We start from the raw sequence: 22,165 nt of genomic DNA, 5'->3' as shown, positions 1-22,165 counted from the left end.
GTGTATCAAATCATCACGTGTACACTTTAAATATATTACAATTTTTTTTGCCAGTTATACTTTAATAAAGCTGAAAAAACACAAATAGATATATAATGTAATATCAGATAGTGAAAGTGCTACCAGGAAAGAATAGAGCAGCCTCAGTGAATCTGGAGTGAATGGGGTACCCTTTTAGTTAGGGTGCTTGATGAAGATCTTCACAAACAAACAGGTGAGGCTTGTTCAGAGCCTTGAATGAAGTAATGGAGAGAGTCACCTGACTACCTGGAGGAAGAGCAGACCAGCCAGAGGAAAAAATAAGTGCACTGGCCTGGAGACAGGCCACGCTTAGTAGGCAGCAAGGATCCAGGGCAGCTGGAGCAGAGCGAATGGGGACAGGGGAAGGGTGACAGGAGTTGGAGTCAGGGAAGCTCCAGTGAGTAACTAAACGTCCTGAAGCCTAAAAATCTGCCAATGGCAAGAGGTGGCTTAGAACAGGATGATGCAATGAATTAATTATGGTGACACCAGCAGCATTTGCAGATAGAATACCTGTGGAATGTGAGAGAAAGGAGACAAAGGTGACTCTGTGGTTTATGGCAGAGCAAATGGAAGCAAAGTAAGCAAAGTATGGCCATTGACAGAGACAGGGAAAATGATAGAATGGTTAGCGGTATTTTTTGGAGGACAGGAGCTCAGTTTTAGATCTGTTAGGATAGATGCAGTATTTAGAGCCTTTTAATACTGAATGAGATCATTTAGGGGAGAAAGGACAGGACAGGATAGGAGAAACCTAAAGGCTGAACTGTGAAGCATATTAAGAGGTCAAGGACATGATGTAGATCCAGCAAAGGAGACTGAAAAGGAGCAATCAGTGAACTGGGATAAGGGGGTGGGATCCCAGAAGCTAATTCATTGCAGTAGACTCCACAGGGGATGACACAGAGCAGCAGACTCTAAATCTCAGAAATTCTGTTGAAGCAACCTTGGAATTAACAAATCTAACGGAATGTAAAAGATGGCCTACAAGAGGAAAAACAGTCGGATTTCTGAGTGGTCCTGCAGACAGTATGAAAATTGAGAGGAGATGAGGGATTTGGGAGCATAAAGAATAAACTCTAACCTCAAGTAAGGTGTAATTCTTACTTCCTCTTTCATAAGTCCTTATATATGATGTAAGGAAAAAGTTTAGTCCACCATAATGTCATAATTCAAAAAAATTTATATCTACTATCCAAGGAGAATTATAACATTCCTGCATAGTAATTGAGACAGATATGTTACTATAAAGGAATATAATTTAATTATGTTGGCTCTGTAGAATTTCCCTTGAATGTCTAAAAATCTGTTTCCAAGTGCCTATATATGTATATGAGTTTGTGTGTGCACGTGTGTGTGCGCGCGCAGATGAACTCAGCATCAAGCTGAGTTAAAAGAGCTAGAAGCTTGCAAGAATGTGTCAATTATGTATTTGTGGGTCTATTTTTGTGAAGGCAAAAAAAATAATTTGTTGAATAATGATGTTGTGAGTAGTTGATCAATTTGTTCACATATTTTGCAAAGGTTAGAGTTTATTACTCATTCATGTACTATTGATTTAATGCATTAGACAGAAAATTGAAATAGTGTCCTAATGGCACCTGACCAATAGGAGTTGCAGCTCTGGTCTATATACTTTATTGCTTTTTCAGCATCAACTGCTTTTGCAGACAAAAAGGAACAAAAAGGAAAATGGTGTTTGCAGCATTACCATTTTGCAACGAATATATGTGTCTTTTCTTCCTAAATTTCCAGTGTACCATGCATTTTGTCCAGTGGGAATGAAGCACTACTTGTATTTGAGAGAGGTTTGTAACAATACAAAACTACGTTTTAGCATAGTTTAGTTTTCAAGTCTTGTCTAGTATTTCTTTTGCGGTGTAAGGTGATCAAGAATCCTGGAGAAGGGCTGACTGGCCGTGGTCTGTCAGTGTTGTAGTGAAAACAGGGCATGTTATATGAGACCTACTTACTAGAAGAGATTATAAAATTGTCAGAAAAGCTTATTCATTTTCATGCAGAAAGATTTCCATTCTTCTTGCCTCACACCAGATCACATTATTTTGTGTTTAAAGTAAAATGTAGCTTGAAATCTGTATATAAATTAGAAAAGGCACTCTTTTATTTTAAGTGAAACATCTATTCACACGTCATGCATTGAAATGCCAGTGGCAATTTGGGCTTTTTAGAAAAAAAATTATATAGCTTTTATGTCCCCATTTTTTTAACCTGAAAGATATTCAATAATACTTATTCTACTATCTGACAAATATGCAGGAATTCTCATCATGTTTTTCTTCTGATTCATGAAAAATAGTACACTTTCTCTGGGTGTTTAATATTTTCCTGGTTGTCACATAATTATTAAAATTTCAAAGTTTTAACATGGTCGGTGAGATGCATTGTTAATTCATCAAAAAACAACCATCTTTATTTGCTGACTATTATTAGTAGTACTTAGTTGTGATAGCCTACCCTTGAATAGAAACTTATAATTATAAATATGCCATTTCTAACCATCAAAAAATAGTTCCAATCATCTAGTTAATAGATAGAATTGCTTAAATGTATAAAATAAATAAGTCAAAAGATTTTTTGCAATCTTTCTTTTCTGATTCAGTTTCAGCCCTTCTTGTGTCGCGGAAGGCCTGGATGATTACCGCTGCACAGCTTGCCCTCGAGAATACGAAGGCCAGTACTGCGAACGGTAGGAACAGTCATGATACATTTAGAGCAATGATGCATAGAGATCATATAATAAAAGATCATAGTAGAAAAGTAGTCATTATTTTTATGTCATTATTTTCATATTCTCTAGTAGCTTATATGCTTTCAAAAGTATTTTTATATCTTTAGACTTTATCCAAAGAAAGTTGTTTACTTCCATCTGTTTAGACTTTTTCTAAGATTCCAAATTATTTCACAATTATCTAATTTATATTTTAGCATATATATATGTATATACTCCAACATAGATTAGAGAGGGAGAGAGAGACAGAGGGAGGGAGCATTTTACAAGAACAAATAAATAATTTCCAAAAGCTTATCTGTAGTTAACAGTAATAAAAAGTTGGCCACACATAATTCTCATTTTAATTCACTGGAAGTTGTTGGCTAGCACTAACTGCATGCACATCACTGTTCTGAGCACTCTGGCACTACATCAGCAAGTATACACGTAATTCAGAATATAAATGGTATCAGGAATTCTTAATTAAAACCACGAAACATTAAAGTGTTATTTGGTTCTCCTTTTCAACACGCAAACAATAGTATTTAAATGCCTCCTCTCACCATATTTTTTACAAATTCTGATAATGCATGTATGTAGTTATTAAATTGAATGCTAACATGTAATACAAATGGTAAGTTAAGAAACAGAATTCCAGACTGACTGTCTAGGAAGGTTGTAATTTATATTTTTCTGGATGCATATTTTCTATAAGATCAGTATCTTGGATACTCAAGCTTATCACCACTATTTTTAGTAGGTTTTTATTCTTTCTAAGGTAATGGAGAGCAACTGATATTAACTATTAACATTAAACACACATGATAATTTTAGTGTAATTGATAACAGTATAAAGTTCTATAAAGACCCTTGGACATAGCTGAGCTCCACAAACTGCTGGGTCTCATTTTTCTCTTTTATAACACCAGAATAGCTGATACTGTACCTACTTTCCACTGACATTATGAAGATCAGGTAAATGGAGGATACCCTGCCTGAGTACCTACATAGAGGTCTCCTCTCCCATAGGAGAGGCAAAAAAGCCTGAGAATTTACCCCCCACGCCTTCCTCCAGTGGCCCAGATCTAATGACTCGCTAATGTGGGAGTACAAAGGTCCAGCTCCTTTGCCCGAAAGCTGAACAAATCTTGAGATGCTATTTATGCTCCAGAGATTTCCATGGACTTAGGCTAAGACTGGGACCTCACCTGGAATCACACCATTGCCTGGATTCTTTCTTTTCCATTTCCTGCTTCACCCACTCCTTTGCTGGATTCTTCTAGGAGCACTTCCTTAAATTACGAGTCTCTTTGCAAATATAAACCAATATTATCATCATCAATTTAAGAATCGTCTTTTAATATAACCAGCAATGGTTGTGTTAATAATGGAAATAAATAGGTAACTAAATAATTAAACACGTTTTATAAATTCCAATTCTGTTTCTATAAGTTTGCAAAATATATTTCTAAATAATTCTGTATGTGGTAACTTTAAACACAATATCCACTACTTGCATATATATATATATATATATATATATATATATATATATATATATATAAAACAGTACATTCACAATTTCCATGCCAACAGAGATTTGTAACAATTAGATAACTAAAAGCAGTACAAAATCCAAAAACATTTCCATTTGTTGTGGAGATATATACATCATTTGAATATGTATATTTTAATGTCAGCCAGCGTGCTTTAGTGTTCATGCTTAGGCTAATATTCATTTCATGCCCTTGTAAACACCAGTAGGATGATGACTAAAACATCCCTGGATGCCAAGGGGATTATCTGCCATAATTTATGAAAAAATGTTTGATACTATAGCTACATTTGTAAATTGGAGTTTCCACTATCTATAAAAGCATGTATATAGAAAAGACTGGAAGGGTACACTGAAATGACAGTTATTGTCATAAGGCAGAGTGATTATAGAAAAATTACTTTTTTAACATCCATAAATGTTTAATCAATAAGAGGTGACAGTTTATATAGCATAGAGATGAGCAGGGTCATACACTATCAAATGGGAATGGCTTGAATTGTTTTTGCAGTTCTCAAATGTTGTTACAGCTCCACATTCATCATCTCTAACACATAAATGATCAGGTCATATTTCCCTGAAAAATTGCTTTTATTCAGCTAAATTAATCCAAAGGTCTTGCTTAAATTTTTATTGTAACCTTCCAAATAAATTTGTTTCACTTCTGAGAGCTTCTTAAATCATTTAAATCACCTTATGACCTGCCCAAACTCATCAGCTCAGGTCTAAAACTGCTTAAATGTCTTGAGTGTCACTGTATTGTAGAAACCCCTACCCATGCTTTGTCTTTGTTACTCTTGTAACTAAAACTCTTTGAACATTTAATCATTCTGAACCTGCTTAGAATTGAATTCTTTGACCTGAAAATGTTAAGAAACCATTTAAGTGAGCTTATTTAAATGATACTTTTATTGAGCATTTGTAATAGTACATTGGAAATAAAATATTAAAACCATAAATCTATAAAAACCTAACGTTACAGATCATTTTCTTCTTGCTTTGCTTTTTCTAACCAGCATGGGATGAACTAACTTTCACAAGCCTGCAAGTTTCTACAATCCCAGGCCACTAAAGATGGTCCAGGATTATCTGGCTAGTGTTTACAACTTTTGCCTTCAATTTTCTACTGTCTCTCAGCTTCCTCCCATATTTTCCTCTTGAACAAAAATTCTTACCGTTGATTATATTTAGGCTATGTGTATAATTTATTTTCCAATCCAGGATACTCTAGGGAAAGACAGAATATGTTTTTAATACTTAAGCCAGGACAACAGGCAAACTGGGACCATTCTGGGTAAACCAGAGCGTATGGTTTTGCCAGCATCTTGTGAAGTTATCAGACTTCCAGTAACATAACCGACAGTGGTATATACGTAGATGAATGGTTGCACAGACGGGTAGAAGAGAGTGGATGGCAATTTGGCTTCATCCAGTTGGATTTCCTTTCTAATTTCTCAAGTCGGTGTTACATATTTTATTGGCATAACATTACCCCACTTCCAGAGATACACAATGAAAAATCCATCTTGAGGAAGATGTGGTAGAAAGAAAAGACCAGTCGAATTAAATAGAAAATGTAGTAGTTTATCGCCACTTGCTTCTTTTTGCTCATTGGTAAAATTAATGGGTTGAATTCCTTGGTCATTTTGATCTCTAAAATGCATGCTTCTAGGAAAGCCCAGGAGTAAATAGAAAATTTTATTCATTTCTAATTTAAAAATGAAACCTTCAAAAAAAAGTTTATTATCTAGAGCAGTAGTGGGCAGAGTATGGACCACAAAATTTGGCCCATTGACTAATCCTGTATGGCACTCAAGCTGGGAATGGCGGTTATGGGCAAACTTTGATGACAGAGAGCAATAAATTTGAGCCCTAGTTAAGTAAATTTGAGCCCTAGTTAAGTAAATTTGATACCTCAACAAGAATCCCATTCTTCTCATTATTAGTTTGGTTTTCCATTAGTAGATTATTATTATAAAACAATTTATATTCTATTATTATGTTTTGAATTCCATCAACCAACAGTGTTTGAAAATTTCTTTCACTGCATGAGTTTGATTTTGCCTCTTGACCTGCAAAGCCTAAAATATTTACAGTCTGGTTCTTTACAGGAAAAGTTTGCTAACCCCTGATCTATTGACTTCTGGTATCAATTTTGTTTCATTCAAACAATACACACACACACAACAACAATTTCGAGACATGACTTACTATTAATCTCCTTTGCTTTGTCACTGTTTAAATTCAGGTGTGCCCCTGGCTATACCGGCAGCCCAAGCAGCCCCGGAGGCTCCTGCCAAGAATGTGAGTGTGACCCCCATGGCTCACTGCCTGTCCCCTGTGACCCTGTCACAGGGATCTGCACGTGCCGACCCGGAGCCACGGGGCAGAAGTGTGACGGCTGCAAACACTGGCATGCGCGCGAGGGCATGGAGTGTGTTTGTACGTATACTAACTTAGCTATTAGTTCTGGGGGCCTTGGTTCCATTTCTATCTCATTTCCAATGGGAAAGACTGACTTTTTTTTTTCTTATTCTGCAATAGCTAGTGTTACTCTTCATTTTCTCTGACACTATCTATCCACCTTCTTCTGTTTGCCTGCTGTTTTTGTCTCCACCTCCTGAGCCGAGAACAGCTGAGAAAATCCTCAGCATGCTTTAGTCAGTTCATTGAAGACCTACAGCAAAACTCCCGGAGGCAGATTTTATTTTATTTTGCCCATCTCAGAGTTTGCAGTTTTACCTAAAGTTGACATTGCCTTTGTGACAGATTAAAGGTCTGGGTTTATTAAATATTTTTAGAGTCCTCCTGAATTTGTAATCAGCTGGACAGACACTGTAAGGCTTGAATTACAACTGACTTTTCTTTTCCGAGTTTTTACAGAAATCCATGGGCATCCTGCTTCGTAACTTTCTCTTGCCCTACAGAACCTGGAAGCAGTGACAATGAACTCAGGTGTTTTTACTCATATGTTTTGTTTTGTTTTAATAACTGCTTCTGGATTCAGTAATGCCATACTGAACATACATCGAATATCAGTAGTTAAATAGAATTCTTGGATCTTATATAAATTCTAATCTAAAACAGTTATTTATAAATTTAGAGAGGACAGTTATATTATGGTATTCTTTTCCTTGAGGGAATTTACATTAGTGGTCTTAATTCTTTCTAACAAATAGAAATGGAAATTATTTAAGTGTCTTTTATTTCAATATTTATTTATTTTAATGTATTTACACAGGCCAGTATTTCTGGTTTTAATACCTTATGTGTGTCTGAAGCTTAACATTTTAACTAGAATTTTTGTTTGTGCTCTAGTTTGATGAGTTACCTCAAAAGCTAAGGCTGGCTTTTTAGATATGCCAAAAGGTAAAGACTGGGTATGTTTGGGAATATAACTTTTTAAACTTTTTTTCTATGTATTTCAACAATCTTTGATGAAAGTGTATTGCATTTAAAATAAAAGTAAGTGTCAAGGTTGATGGGAGGGGAGAGATGAAGTGTAATATGTAATATACATTTACGTTATCGTATTCAGTTATTGGTGTATACATATTCACTCTTCTCAAGTAAAATGGCATATTTTAATGATAATTGAAATGGACTTCCAATGTACTCCAACTAGTTTTAATATTATTGTAACTAAATTATTAATATGGAAATATTTAACTAAGTAATATATAGATATTCCTAACCTAAATGCTAATCTAACGGACCTTGAACTTTAAAGTAATTAATTTTCTAGAGGTGAGATCAGAAAAATCTGATCTCTTTTTCTATGAGTTTGTTGGTTTCTTTGCTTTCTACCTTGTTCCATTAATCTATATGTGTATTTTTGTGCCAGTACCATACCGTTTTGATAACTGTAGCTTTGCAGTAGGGTCTGAAGTCAGGGAGCCTGATTCCTCCAGCTCTGCTCTTCTTTCTCAAGATTGTTTTGGCTCTTTCATGTATTTTGTTTTTCCATACAAATTTTAGAATCATTTGTTCTAGTTCTGTGGAAAATGCCATTGTATTCTGATAGAGATTGGATCAAATCTGTAGATTGCTTTAGGTAGTATGGTCATTTAAACAATACTCTTCCAATCCATAAGCACGGTATATCCTTCCATTTGTTTGTGTTGTCTTCAATTTCTTTAACCAGTGTCTTACAGTTTTACAAGTAAAGATCTTTTACCTCCTTAGTTAGATTTATACCTAGGTATTTTATTCTTTTTGACGCAATTGTAAGTGGGATTGTTTTCTTAATTTCTCTTTCTAATAGTTTGTTGTTAGTATATAAAAATACGATAGATTTCTGTATATTAATTTTGTGTCCTACCACTTTACTGAATTCAATGATGAGTTCAAATAGTTTTGGGGCAGTGCCTTTAGGGTTTTCTATATATAGCATCATGTCATCTGCAAACAGTGACAGTTTTACTTCTTCTTTTCCTTCTATCTTTCTATATCCTTAAGCTAACTTAGAGCAAGAAACCAAAGAATGGATTGACCCAGCACATTTGATCTGCAGGGCCTGTTTTGTCACGTGTGCCTATAGTAGAATTTTATAATGCCCGTGAGTGGGAGTGGATGAAAGTAGCCTGGTTCTGGCAAGAGAATATTTATATAGTCAGAGAAATGTCTTCTGAGAAAAGCTTCTTTGGAGCCTGGAGCATGTATTGTACAGTTAATTCTTCTCTCTTTGGTTCATTCTCTAGAAAACACAGTTTAATTTGGCCTACATCATGGATATGTATACCCCCCCAAAAATGTAGGATAAATGACATTGGCATGATCATTGCAGTATCTCAGGTGAGCTGCATATTGGTGGAAGGAGTCTCCCTGTATAGTTAGTTTATGCTCTTAATTTATTTAACAAATAATTTTAAATTGTGCTGTAGAGGACACAGAGAAAATGCAGAAAGCATGAAAGAACTTTTCTTGACCACCTACATTTCTAAAAGAAACTAATAGCTGCCACGGACAATTGCCAGAGAGCAAGCTAGGGTTTTATTGGATCCAAAATAGTGAGTTTCTTGCAGGACACAGGCTTTTTATACATGGGCATTCCATTACTATCATGAAGAATTTACACGAATAGTCTGTGCCTTTAGTAGGAAATATTTAGATACAAGAGTCTCTCATAGTTAGCCAAATTCAAACCACCAACGTTCTCAACCCCGCCAAACCAACTCAGTGCCTGGGCACACCTGACCAACGTATCTGCTTTCAATTCCAGGCATCCCCTACAGCCCCTTCCGCCACACAGGATTCATCACAGTAGTAATTCTTTAAAGGTTCACCCGTGTTGAGAGCCTTCCGTTTGTCAGAAATGATGTTAAGTGCTTTATATGCTGTTCTTTTCATTCTTGCCACGTCCTCATACATTATTATGTCCACAGTGTGATTTTAAAAAAAACAAACAAAAAAAACTGAAATCAACTATACCCCAACAAAAATTTTTACATTTTAAATAAATAAATAAATAAAACTGAATTTAGGTGATTTAAGTCACCTTTCCAAGGTTCACCCTGACTTTTCAACAGAGTTGTGATTTGAACCTAGATCTGTCTTGAAAATCTTACTTTCTTAACCCCTATGCTGACTGTTAATGCAAGGCACAAAAAGAAAACATGGTTTTCCCAATATATTCAACATTAATTATTTCAGTTCTTAATTCATTTACTTCTTCTGGGCTTAGAGCCCATCTTACCTCTATGAAGAAGAAAGATAAAATGGGCTTAAAAAATGAAAAAATTTTAATGTGTATAATGTCAGTAGGTACATACATTTTTTTTCCCCTCTGCTAACCATTAAGACTCTTTCCTCTAAGTTTTAAAACATTATGGTAGTTATCAGGAGTTCCCTGGTGGTCTAGTGGTTAGGATTCAGAGCTTTCACTGCTGTGGCCCAGGTTCGATCCCTGGTTGGGGAACTGAGATCCCATGAGCCACATGGTGCGGCCAAAAAAACCAAAAAAACGTTATGGTAGTTATGATAGAGTCTTATTCATCAGAGATGGTCAAGTGGAGTCCTGTCCTCTGTGCAGATGAGAAGACACACTAACTGGGTGCTCAGATTTCCTCCAAAGCCTTTTCATTTTTTTCTTGTGGGGATAATTGGAGAGAGCTCTGCAATGCATTCTTTCTTTACAGATGTTGATGAGTTCTGAGTAGCTATTTTATTGGATTTCCCAAATCAGGACTTCTTACTAAGTTAGGTTAATACAAATCCAACTTCTTCTTTCAACCCTCATTCATAATTTACAAGTCATTTTATAAAGTGAGAACAACCACCTGCCTTTCTGAAATCTGAGACTCGGCAAGAAAAGCATTATTTATTTAATAGTAAAGTTTTGTATTGGGAAGCACAAAACTTGGATTTTTTCATGTCCTATTTTCTACAGACTAGTAGTTAACACTGAACAATTTGTACAATGTTTAAAATAGATTATGAGTGGCGTAGTAAAATATATTATTCTCCTAAAGAACAGAATTTAAAATTAGTAGCTGTTGGCAGGATGTCATTCTGTAAAGAGAGCCTGAAATATCATTTTATAAATATCATATTGATGCTTTCTATTTTTATTCAAAGCATATGAAATATTAGGTATATATCAGCTTTATTATTTATAGTCACAATTTATCTAAAATATAACATTTTAGAAGATGCTTTTCTTGCTAATGTTGCAAAAGCAATCATAAACTGTGGTTTTTTTACCTGTAACCTAAGGTAAGCCTAACTAAATGTGGTAGTGCACTAACTCTGTAAAATGTGCACTTTCTAGACACTTGATAAAACCCAAGGTTTGAAGTTTTACCCTGACTTCATACTGACCTGCAGAGACACAGTCTAGATTGTTGTTTTTATTTTTATTTTTTTTAATTTTATTGAACCCTAGTTGATTTACAGAGTCTTGTTAGTTTCAGGTATACAGCACAGTGATTCCATTTTATATATGTATATTTTTTTTCAGATTTTTTTCCCTTATAGGTTATTACAAAATATTGAGTATAGTTCCCTGTGCTATACAGTAGGTCCTTGTTAGTTATCTGTTTTATATAGATTATTGTTTTCAATAGCCAGTTGCCAACAAGGATCTATCACAGTAATGCAGAGGCCCTTATGTATTATCACTAGAACCCTGCAGTACTCTTATAATCAAAAATAATTACTAATGGCAGTTATTGTCCCCTATATATGAGAGCAGGAACAAAATAGTGGAATGTGGTTGATTACTGTAAAGAAAATGGGACTTTCTATAATAAAAGATGATAAAAAACATCAGTTGACCTCCATTTGCTATTTGATGAGTGAGGCTCTGTTGGACATGTGATCACACTCCATCCTAACCTCTTTTTTTTGGTTGTTTTGTTTTTGCGGTACGCGGGCCTCTCACTGTTGTGGCCTCTCCCATTGCGGAGCACAGGCTCCGGATGCGCAGGCTCAGCGGCCATGGCTCACGGGCCCAGCCGCTCCGCGGCATGTGGGATCTTCCCGGACCGGGGCACGAACCCGTGTCCCCTGCATCGGCAGGCAGACTCTCAACCACTGCGCCACCAGGGAAGCCCCATCCTAACCTTTAAACACCATCCTCTCTCTGTCCCCATTTAATCCCCAGGTACTAGTTCCTATTCAAAGCCCAGTATGGCTATTATAGTTTTCTAGAACTCTAAACTGGGGTATGTTGTTCAAATCCAGGCATCAGGATAGCTATAAAAGTAACTTCTGTTCACCCTCCTCACACCTTTTTCACATCTATTTTGTTAGTGAAAGGTGCTTTGAGTTTCTTGTTGGCAACTTTCTCGGCCTTGGTCAAGGCTAGCAATGCTGTAGAACAGCAACTATCACTCTGATTCCAGGTAATTTTCTTATTGGCCATCAGTCTCAGTGGTTTGTATATCACATTGAGAAAGCCATTCCATTAATAGATTAAGGACTTGTGCTGTTGAACTGTGTGTAGAAGAGGCTGATCACTATTTCTTTTCTTTTCAGTCAGGCTTTATTTTGAGAGTAAACTCTACTTGATTGCAATTTGCACTCTGCAGAATCCAGGGAGTTTATTAACCTTGAAGAAAAATAGATCACATCACCTTAAAGTTGGAAGTCTTATAAATGAGGTAGTCTAATCATCTTCTTTTCGGTGGTGTCCTTGAACCAGACCATCTCCTAATGCAAGGAAGCATGCTATAGTGAAGGGGTATAGACGCTTTGAATTCTGGCTGGCCACATAAAAGTTGTGTGACATTCGATTAGCTAACTTTTCTAAACCTCATTTTATTATCTGTAAAGTGGAAATAAAGTCCTATGTACATTAGGTGGTGTCTAAGCATAATACATGTTCAATAAATTTTAGCTGTTCTTATCACCATGGTTATTATTTGATCAGTTTTTTCAAAAGCATGATGCTTTATGTAGCTCCTCAGTTTTTGTTTTTAATTTAGGCAGGTTACAGTTTATTACTGATTCAGAAAGTAATAGTTTAATGACTAACTTGTGATTACCCTCAGTTTCACCAGTAATAAGGAAGATTATTTTAATGCTCATTTAATTTTAATATTTTAACACTTTTATTCTTTAAATTCGAAATTCTGAACATGAGCGTAATTTTATTGAGCCAAATCTATTTAGACAAGTATATTTCCTTTCCAAATTGAAGTTAAGAACTGACTAGAAAAATAAGAGGCAAAGTATAACAGTAAAATTTTTACTCATACATATGATTAAGACTAAATTCATAATTTTTTTATTACATCTTTATTGGAGTATAATTGCTTTACAATGGTGTGTTACTTGTTGCTTTATAACAAAGTAAATCAGGTATACATATACATATGTTCCCATATTTCTTCCCTCTTGCGTCTCCCTCCCTCCCACCCTCCTTATCCCACCCCTCCAGGCGGTCACAGAGCACCTAGCTGTTCTCCCTGTGCTATGTGGCTGCTTCCCACTAGCTATCCACTTTACACTTCGTAGTGTATATATGTCCATGCCACTCTCTCACTTTGTCCCAGCTTACCCTTCCCCCTCCCCATGTCCTCAAGTCCATTCTCTAGTAGGTCTGTGTCTTTATTCCTGTCTTACGCCTACGTTCTTCATGACATTTTTGTTCTTAGATTCCATATATATGTGTTAGCATACGGTATTTGTCTTTCTCTTTCTGACTTACTTCACTCTGTATGACAGGCTCTAGGTCCATCCACCTCACTACAAATAACTCAATTTCGTTTCTTTTTATGACTGAGTAATATTCCATTGTATATATGTGCCACATCTTCTTTATCCATTCATCCGATGATGGACACTTAGGTTGCTTCCATCTCCTGACTATTGTAAATAGAGCTGCAATGAACATTTTGGTACATGACTCTTTTTGAATTATGGTTTTCTCAGGGTATATGCCCAGTAGTGGGATTGCTGGGTCATATGGTAGTTCTATTTGTAGTTTTTTAAGGAACCTCCATACTGTTCTCCATAGTGGCTGTACCAATTCACATTCCCACCAGCAGTGCAAGAGTGTTCCCTTTTCTCCACACCCTCTCCAGCATTTATTGTTTGTAGATTTCTTGATGATGGCCATTCTGACTGGTGTGAGATGATATCTCATTGTAGTTTTGATTTGCATTTCTCTAATGATTAATGATGTTGAGCATTCTTTCATGTGTTTGTTGGCAATCTGTATATCTTCTTTGGAGAAATGTCTATTTAGGTCTTCTGCCCATTTTTGGATTGGGTTGTTTGTATTTTGTTATTGAGCTGCATAATTTGCTTCTATGTTTTGGAGATAATCCTTTGTCAGTTGCTTCATTTGCAACTGTTTTCTCCAATCTGTCTTTGGTCGTGTTTATGGTTTCCTTTGCTGTGCAAAAGCTTTGAAGTTTCATTAGGTCCCATTTGTTTATTTTTGTTTTTATTTCCATTTCTCTAGGAGGTGGGTCAGAAAGGATCTTGCTGTGATATATGTCATAGAGTGTTCTGCCTATGTTTTCCTCTAAGAGTTTGATAATTTCTGGCCTTACATTTAGGTCTTTAATCCATTTTGAGTTTATTTTTGTGTGTGGGGTTAGGGAGTGTTCTAATCTCATACTCTTACATGTACCTGTCCAGTTCTCCCAGCACCACTTATTGAAGAGGCTCTCCTTTCTCCACTGTACATTCCTGCCTCCTTTATCAAAGATAAGGTGACCATATGTGCATGGATTTATCTCTGGGCTTTCTATCCTGTTCCATTGATCTATCTTTCTGTTTTTGTGCCAGGACCATACTGTCCTGATTACTGTAGCTTTGTAGTGTAGTCTAAAGTCAGGGAGCCTGATTCCTCCAGCTCCGTTTTTCGTTCTCAAGATTGCTTTGGCTATTCGGGGTCTTTTGTGTTTCCATACAAATTGTGAAATTTTTCGTTCTAGTTCTGTGAAAAATGCCAGTGATAGTTTGATAGGGATTGCATTGAATCTGTAGGTTGCTTTGGGTATTAGAGTCATTTTCACAGTGTTTATTCTTCCAATCCAAGAACATGGTATATCTCTCCATCTATTTGTATCATCTTTAATTTCTTTCATCAGTGTCTTATAATTTTCTGCATTCAGGTCTTTTGTGTCCTTAGGTAGGTTTATTCCTAGATATTTTATTCTTTTTGTTGCAGTGGCAAATGGGAGTGTTTTCTTAATTTCACTTTCAGATTTTTCATCATTAGTGTGTAGGAATGCCAGAGATTTCTGTGCGTTAATTATGTATCCTGCTACTTTACCAAGTTCATTAACTAGCTCTAGTAGTTTTCTGGTAGCATCTGCGAACAGTGACAGCTTTACTTCTTCTTTTCTGATTCAGATTCCTTTTATTTCCTTTTCTTCTCTGATTGCTGTGGCTAAAACTTCCAAAACTATGTTGAATAAGAGTGGTGAGAGTGGCCAATCTTGTCTTGCTCCTGATCTTAGTGGAAATGCTTTCAGTTTTTCATTATTGAGGATGATGTTGGCTGTGGGTTTGTCATATATGGCTTTTATTATGTTGAGGAAAGTTCCCTCTATGCCTACTTTCTGCAGGGTTTTTATCATAAATGGGTGTTGAATTTTGTCGAAAGCTTTCTCTGCATCTGTTGAGATGATCATATGGTTTTTCTCCTTCAGTTTGTTAATATGGTGTATCACATTGATTGATTTGCTTATATGGAAGAATCCTTGCATTCCTGAAATAAACCCCACTTGATCATGGTGTATGATCCTTTTAATGTGTTGTTGGATTCTGTTTGCTAGTATTTTGTTGAGGAGTTTTGTATCTGTGTTCATCAGTGATATTGGCCTGTAGTTTTCTTTTTTGTGACATCCTTGTCTGGTTTTGGTATCAGGGTGATGGTGGCCTCGTAGAATGAGTTTGGGAGTGTTTCTCCCTCTGCTATATTTTGGAAGAGTTTGAGAAGGATAGGTGTTAGCTCTTCTCTAAATGTTTGACAGAATTCGCCTGTGAAGCCGTCTGGTCTTGGGGTTTTGTTTGTTGGAAGATTTTTAATCGCAGTTTCAGTTTCAGTGCTTGTGATTGGTTTGTTCATATTTTCTATTTCTTCCTGATTCAGTCTTGGCAGGTTGTGCATTTCTGAGAATTTGTCCATTTCTTCCAGGTTGTCCATTTTATTGAGATAGAGTTGCTTGTAGTAATCTCTCATGATCGGTTGTATTTCTGCAGTGTCAGTTTTTACTTCTCCTTTTTCATTTCTAATTCTATTGATTTGAGTCTTCTCCCTTTTTTTCTTGATGAGTCTGACTAATGGGCTATCAATTTTGTTTATCTTCTCAAAGAACCAGCTTTTAGTTTTATTAATCTTTGCTATCATTTCCTTCATTTCTTTTTCATTTATTTCTGATCTGATCTTTATGATTTCTTTCCTTCTGCTAATTTTGGGGTTTTTTTGTTCTTCTTTCTCTAATTGCTTTAGGTGCACGGTTAGGTGGTTTATTCGAGATATTTCCTGTTGCTTAAGGTAGGATTGTATTGCTATAAACTTCCCTCTTAGAACTGCTTTTGCTGCATCCCATAGGTTTTGGGTCGTCGTGTCTCCATTGTCATTTGTTCCTAGGTATTTTTTGATTTCCTCTTTGATTTCTTCAGTGATCTCATAGTTATTCAGTAGTGTATTGTTTACCCTCCATGTATTAATATCTTTTACATTTTTTTTCCTGTAATTTATATCTAGTCTCATAGCATTGTGGTTGGAAAAGATACTTGATACAATTTCAATTTTCTTAAATTTACCAAGGCTTGATTTGTGACCCAAGATATGATCTATCCTGGAGAATGTTCTTTGAGCACTTGAAAAAAATGTGTATTCTGTTGTGTTTGGATGGAATGTCCTATAATTATCAATTAAGTCTGTCTTGTTTAATGTATCATTTAAAGCTTGTGTTTCCTTATTTATTTTCATTTTGGATGAGCTGTCCATTGGTGAAAGTGGGGTGTTAAAGTCCCCTACTATGAATGTGTTGCTGTCGATTTCCCCTTTTATGGCTGTTAGTATTTGCCTTATGTATAGAGGTGCTCCTATGTTGGGTACATAAATATTTACAATTGTTATATCTTCTTCTTGGATCGATCCCTTGATCATTATGTATTGTCCTTCTTTGTCTCTTCTAATAGTCTTTATTTTAAAGTCTATGTTGTCTGATATGAGAATTGCTACTCCAGCTTTCTTTTGGTTTCCATTTGCATGGAATATCTTTTTCCATTCCCTCACTTTCAGTCTGCTATGTGTCCCTAGGTCTGAAGTGGGTCTCTTGTAGACAGCATATATATGGGTCTTGTTTTTGTATCCATTCAGCCAGTCTGTGTCTTTTGGTGTGAGCATTTAATCCATTTACATTTAAGGTAATTATTGATATGTATGTTCCTATTCCCATTTTCTTAATTGTTTTGGGTTTGTTATTGTAGGTCTTTTCCTTCTCTTGTGTTTCTTGCCTAGAGAAGTTCCTTTAGCATTTGTTGTAAAGCTGGTTTGGTGGTGCTGAACTCTCTCAGCTTTTGCTTGTCTGTAAAGGTTTTAATTTCTCCATCAAATCTGAATGAGATCCTTGCTGGGTAGAGTAATCTTGGTTGTAGGTTTTCCTCCTTCATCACTTTAAATATGTCCTGCCAGTCCCTTCTGGCTTGCAGAGTTTCTGCTGAAAGATCAGCTGTTAACTTTATGGGGATTCCCTTGTGTGTTATTTGTTGTTTTTCCCTTGCTGCTTTTAATGTTTTCTTTGTACTTAATTTTTGATAGTTTGATTAATATGTGTCTTGACGTGTTTCTCCTTGGATTTATCCTGTGGGACTCTCTGTGCTTCCTGTACTTGATTAACTGTTTCCTTTCCCATATTAGGGATGTTTTCAACTATAATCTCTTCAAATATTTTCTCAGTCCCTTTCTTTTTCTCTTCTTCTTCTGGGACCCCTATAATTCGAATGTTGGTGCGTTTAATGTTGTCCCAGAGGTCCCTGAGGCTGTCCTCAGTTCTTTTCTTCCTTTTTTCTTTATTCTGCTCTGCAGTAGTTATTTCCACTATTTTATCTTCCAGGTCACTTATCCGTTCTTCTGCCTCAGTTATTCTGCTATTGATCCCTTTTAGAGTATTTTTAATTTCATTTATTGTGTTGTTCATCATTGCTTGTTTCTTCTTTAGTTCTTCTAGGTCCTTGGTAAATGTTTCTTGCATTTTCTCTATTCTATTTGCAAGATTTTGGATCATCTTTACTGTCCTTATTCTGAATTCTTTTTCAGGTAGACTGCCTATTTCCTCTTCATTTGTTAGGTCTGGTGGGTTTTTATCTTGCTCCTTCTTCTGCTGTGTGTTTTTCTGTCTCTTCATTTTGCTTATCTTACTGTGTTTGGGGTCTCCTTTTTGCAGGCTGCAGGTTCTTTGTTCCCGTTGTTTTTGGTGTCTTCCCCCAGTGGGTAAGGTTGGTTCAGTGGGTTGTGTAGGCTTCCTGGTGGAGGGCACTAGTGCCTGTGTTCTTGTGGATGAGGCTGGATCTTGTCTTCCTGTGGGTCCACGTCTTGTGGTGTTTTGGGGGGTGTCTGTGGCCTTATTACGATTTTCGGCAGCCTCTCTGCTAATGGGTGGGGTTGTGTTCCTGTCTTACTAGTTGTTTGGCATAGGGTGTCCAGAACTGTAGCTTGCTGGTCATTGAGTGAAGCAGTTTTTGATGAGATACTTAGGTTAGGCTAAATTCTGTTTTTTTTTTTTTTAATAATTCTTAGCTTTTCAAGTCGCTGAAAACCCCTTTTACGGTGACCTTACATTTTTGTTTTCTCTTAAAGTTCTTCAAATACATTATTTATAGATTCATAAACACTATGATTGTAACTCTTTTTCTCATCTTTAAAATTAGGATATTAATAGTACTTATCTCATAGAATTGCTGTAAACATTAGATGAGATAATGAAGGCAAGACACAACATATTGTCTTCAATGTAGTGAATATTGTATAGATAAAAGCTACTGTCCAATTATTACTTATAATACTTTCAAAGCTTCCATTTGTTTTTTGAAGAGCTATACCATACTTGAACCATATCGAACTTATTTTTAATATATATTTATATACATAATTTTATTTAATGTTTATATATGTATATATATCACAACTGCTTGGTACATGAATAAATTCATCAGCCTCATCCTAAACCTACAGAAAGTCTTTCCCTCTATTCAAAGAACTAACAGGCAAAAAAAAAAAAAAAAGCCTTTTTAATGGGTCTGAAACCACATTTTTATTTTAGAAGATATTTATCTATAAATAATATGGAATAACTGAATCCATTTTAATAAGCCCTAAATAAATGCTAATCTAAAACTTTCTTCTTGAAGAAGAAAGAGGAAAGAGAAATATACAGTCCATACCCAAGGAATTATCAATGGCCTTAATGTAGAAGAATTAAATTAAAACACACACATTAACACACAAATTTTATCTTTTGTTAGAAATGTATATTTACTCATTTGATCCCTTTTTGATTAGAGCCAGACAATTTATGTATCTTTACCTAAAATTGGTTAATAGGTTTGGCCTTCTTAAAAACATGCAGTGCACTCATTTCAGCTTTGGCTTCTTTGGTTTGGATACAGTGTGTGAATTTTTTGTGACGGTAAGCCAGTAGTTATTATGCATGGGGGACTCTGGTAGAAATGCAGTATTTTGTACTAATTGCTAACGGAAAGATCTGTAATATAAGCTGCATGATTTGCCCCTTACATGTGCCCAGCTGTAACGACCTGAACGTAGTATTGCATTTGCTAGTATTAGACACAAATTTATCCTGACACTTTTATAAGCAAAGCCTCAAAAACATTTAGTCATGTAAAATATAATCATAGTCTTGAAATATTTGCTTTTGCTCCCATGCATTTCAGGCAGAATCTCATTTTATAACCTTATCTCTATTGCTGAATAGGAGAATGGTTTGGAGAGGTTCCTTGGGGGTCTTGATTATAAGATAGGTGTCAATTTACACTGAGCAGTTACTGCACCCTTATCAAAGAACAATTGTTTACATAATGTGAATATTCCTTGTCTCTATACACTCTTCAGATCTTCCCTATCATAGTGAATTAAACGTGGTTTTAATTTGCATCCCATTTCCAGTGTTTGTTGCCAGACATTTCAGACTTTTTGAGGACAAATAAAAGTAGCTTGTGGTGTAAGTTAAATATTTTGTGTCAGGATAAAATAGCAAACCATTATGTAAAGGGCACACTTCCCCATGTGTTTATCTTATAACTGCATGAACTAGACTTGTACAGAAGCTTTGAAAAAAATCCCATGGCTGTCGAATTCATAAGTCTTTCTGACCCATTTGGACAGATGTTAGTGTATTACTTGGAGCATACTATAAAACTTACCTTTCATCTATGGAAATGTGCTTGTACTTTGTTCCCCCAAAAGCAGATACGGAGACCATAAGACATGGGATAATAATAGACCTTTGGACACAGAGACATAAAATGGAATTATGAGTCCTTGAAAGAGCAATTAAGTACATTTTCATTTCAACAACTGAAGATGAGGAACCAAAACAGATGGGCAGGAGGTAGAATAAATGACAGAAAAATCCGTATCCATCATGCCTCTTGGCATCAGTTTAGCTCACCAATTTACTCTGTAGTGTATTACAGTAAATCAGATCTAGTTCTGCATTCCAGTCCCTGATTTCTGCTTGTCTGAAGTGAAAACTGAGAGTACTGAGAAAACATTTCCCTGAAAATTTCTGGAACCATCAGTAAGGAGCCTCTAGCCATACCATTATCAATGAGCTGACTCAATTCCTCTTAGAAATAGGTAGGTTATGAATTATAGATAAATTAGAGAAAGAGCTAGCAAAGTATTTCTGAAGCGTACACTACCCTAAAAAGTATAGTGAGATGTCATATTATCAAGTATCTTTCAAGATCTTGAAAGTGAAAAAAGAGCACAGTGCTTTGAATGGAACTTTTAAAGTAGTGATGAACTTGGATTCAGTGGGAAAGGGACCTTCACATTCTTCTTAACTTTTAATAAAATTAAGAACTGTTGTTAATACTTTTTAACCTATGAATTGCAACTTGAAGTCTCTAAGCTGAATTCACATTCTAAATCACACATGCGAAAATTGACAAAGTTTATCAGTTATCTATTGCTACTACTCCAAAATTTAATAGTTGTTGAGAATATACAGCAACTATATATATCCTCACTATTCTGTAGGTTGGCAATTTGAACAGGGTCCCCTTGGATACTTCTTTTGTTATCATGCGGTGGTGTGGGTTCCTAGATGGCCTTATTCACATGGTAGGACCTCAGTTAGAATGTTGGATCTGCCTCTCTGTTGCTCATGTTGCCTCTCTTCCTCAAGAAGGCTAGCCTGGGATTTTTCACAAGGCAGCAGGATTCCAGAAGTGTGGAAGCAGAAACTGCGAAACTCCTTGAAGCTAAGGCTCAGTGTCCCTCTGAAGCATTCTGATGGTCAGAGTTTGTCATAAAGCCAACCCCGATTCAAAGGGGGATGTGCGGGGGAATAGACTCCACCTCTTAACGGGAGGAGCGGCAAAGAAATGGTAAACACTTTTAACCCTTCATCCTCCCCAGAAATGAGCATCATCTTTATCTGGCCAGTAACCCAACTGTGTCATTTCTTTTATTAACGTTTTGTATATCTTTTCTTCCCCTCCATTCCTCCATTCCAATACCATTCCAATTCCTGTGTCAATATTACCTCATGCAGGTATCATAGCAATCATCTCCTTGACATGAGTCAGTTTCTGCCTCTCCAATCACAAGACAGTTTTCCCTCTCTGGCCATTTTTATACTATGTTTTATAGTTTTATAACTATAAAAACTATAGTTTTTATACTATTCTGTTCTTCACATATCTGTGTGATTCTTCATTTCATATCATGTATAGTGTTCTCACATTCAGACATTTCCTATTTGGCCAATATTTTTATCTCTATTTCTCTGTCTCTTTCTCTCCCTCTCTCTATTCTTCTCTCAGTCCTCTCCTTGTAACTCCCCGATCTTCTCCAAAATATTTTTTGCTCTCCTTTCACAAAGATAGTAGTAAGCAAATATTTATTGATTATTTACTATGTGCAAGACACTTTCTTAGGCACTGTGACCAAAGTTGATTAAGGTCCCTCTCTGAGGAGAGAGAAACAATATATAAACACATAAAATGAAAAGATAGCCTATACGTGCATGAGTGTTAAGATAAAAAGACAAAGGGAATACAGTAGTGGTTGGTGGGGACAGTAATTTCATAGTCATCAGGGCCTTCTCCTCCGAGGAAGTAACACTTGAGCACTTGACCTAGATCTCCAGGAGTCACATGGGTGAAGATGAAGAAAGAAGTGTTCTTGGCAGAGGAGACAG

At 36.0% G+C, this 22,165-nt stretch overlaps 1 protein-coding gene across 2 annotated transcripts in view; it reads left to right on the top strand.

Moving 5' to 3' along the window:
* Positions 1-22,165, top strand: part of LAMA2 (laminin subunit alpha 2) — a 591,238-nt gene that overhangs the window by 429,095 nt on the left and 139,978 nt on the right. For both annotated transcript variants that reach the window (XM_067702129.1, XM_067702128.1), the window contains exons 31-32: positions 2,642-2,728; positions 6,556-6,749. In XM_067702129.1, the coding sequence (XP_067558230.1) occupies positions 2,642-2,728; positions 6,556-6,749 (281 nt within the window). The remainder of the gene's footprint in view (positions 1-2,641; positions 2,729-6,555; positions 6,750-22,165) is intronic.

The sequence above is a fragment of the Pseudorca crassidens genome, chromosome 13, assembly GCF_039906515.1.
Source record: "Pseudorca crassidens isolate mPseCra1 chromosome 13, mPseCra1.hap1, whole genome shotgun sequence".
NCBI classification, from domain to species: Eukaryota; Metazoa; Chordata; class Mammalia; order Artiodactyla; family Delphinidae; genus Pseudorca; species Pseudorca crassidens.
The sequence above is the reverse complement of the archived record's forward strand: the minus strand, read 5'-3'. Positions and strand labels throughout refer to the sequence as shown.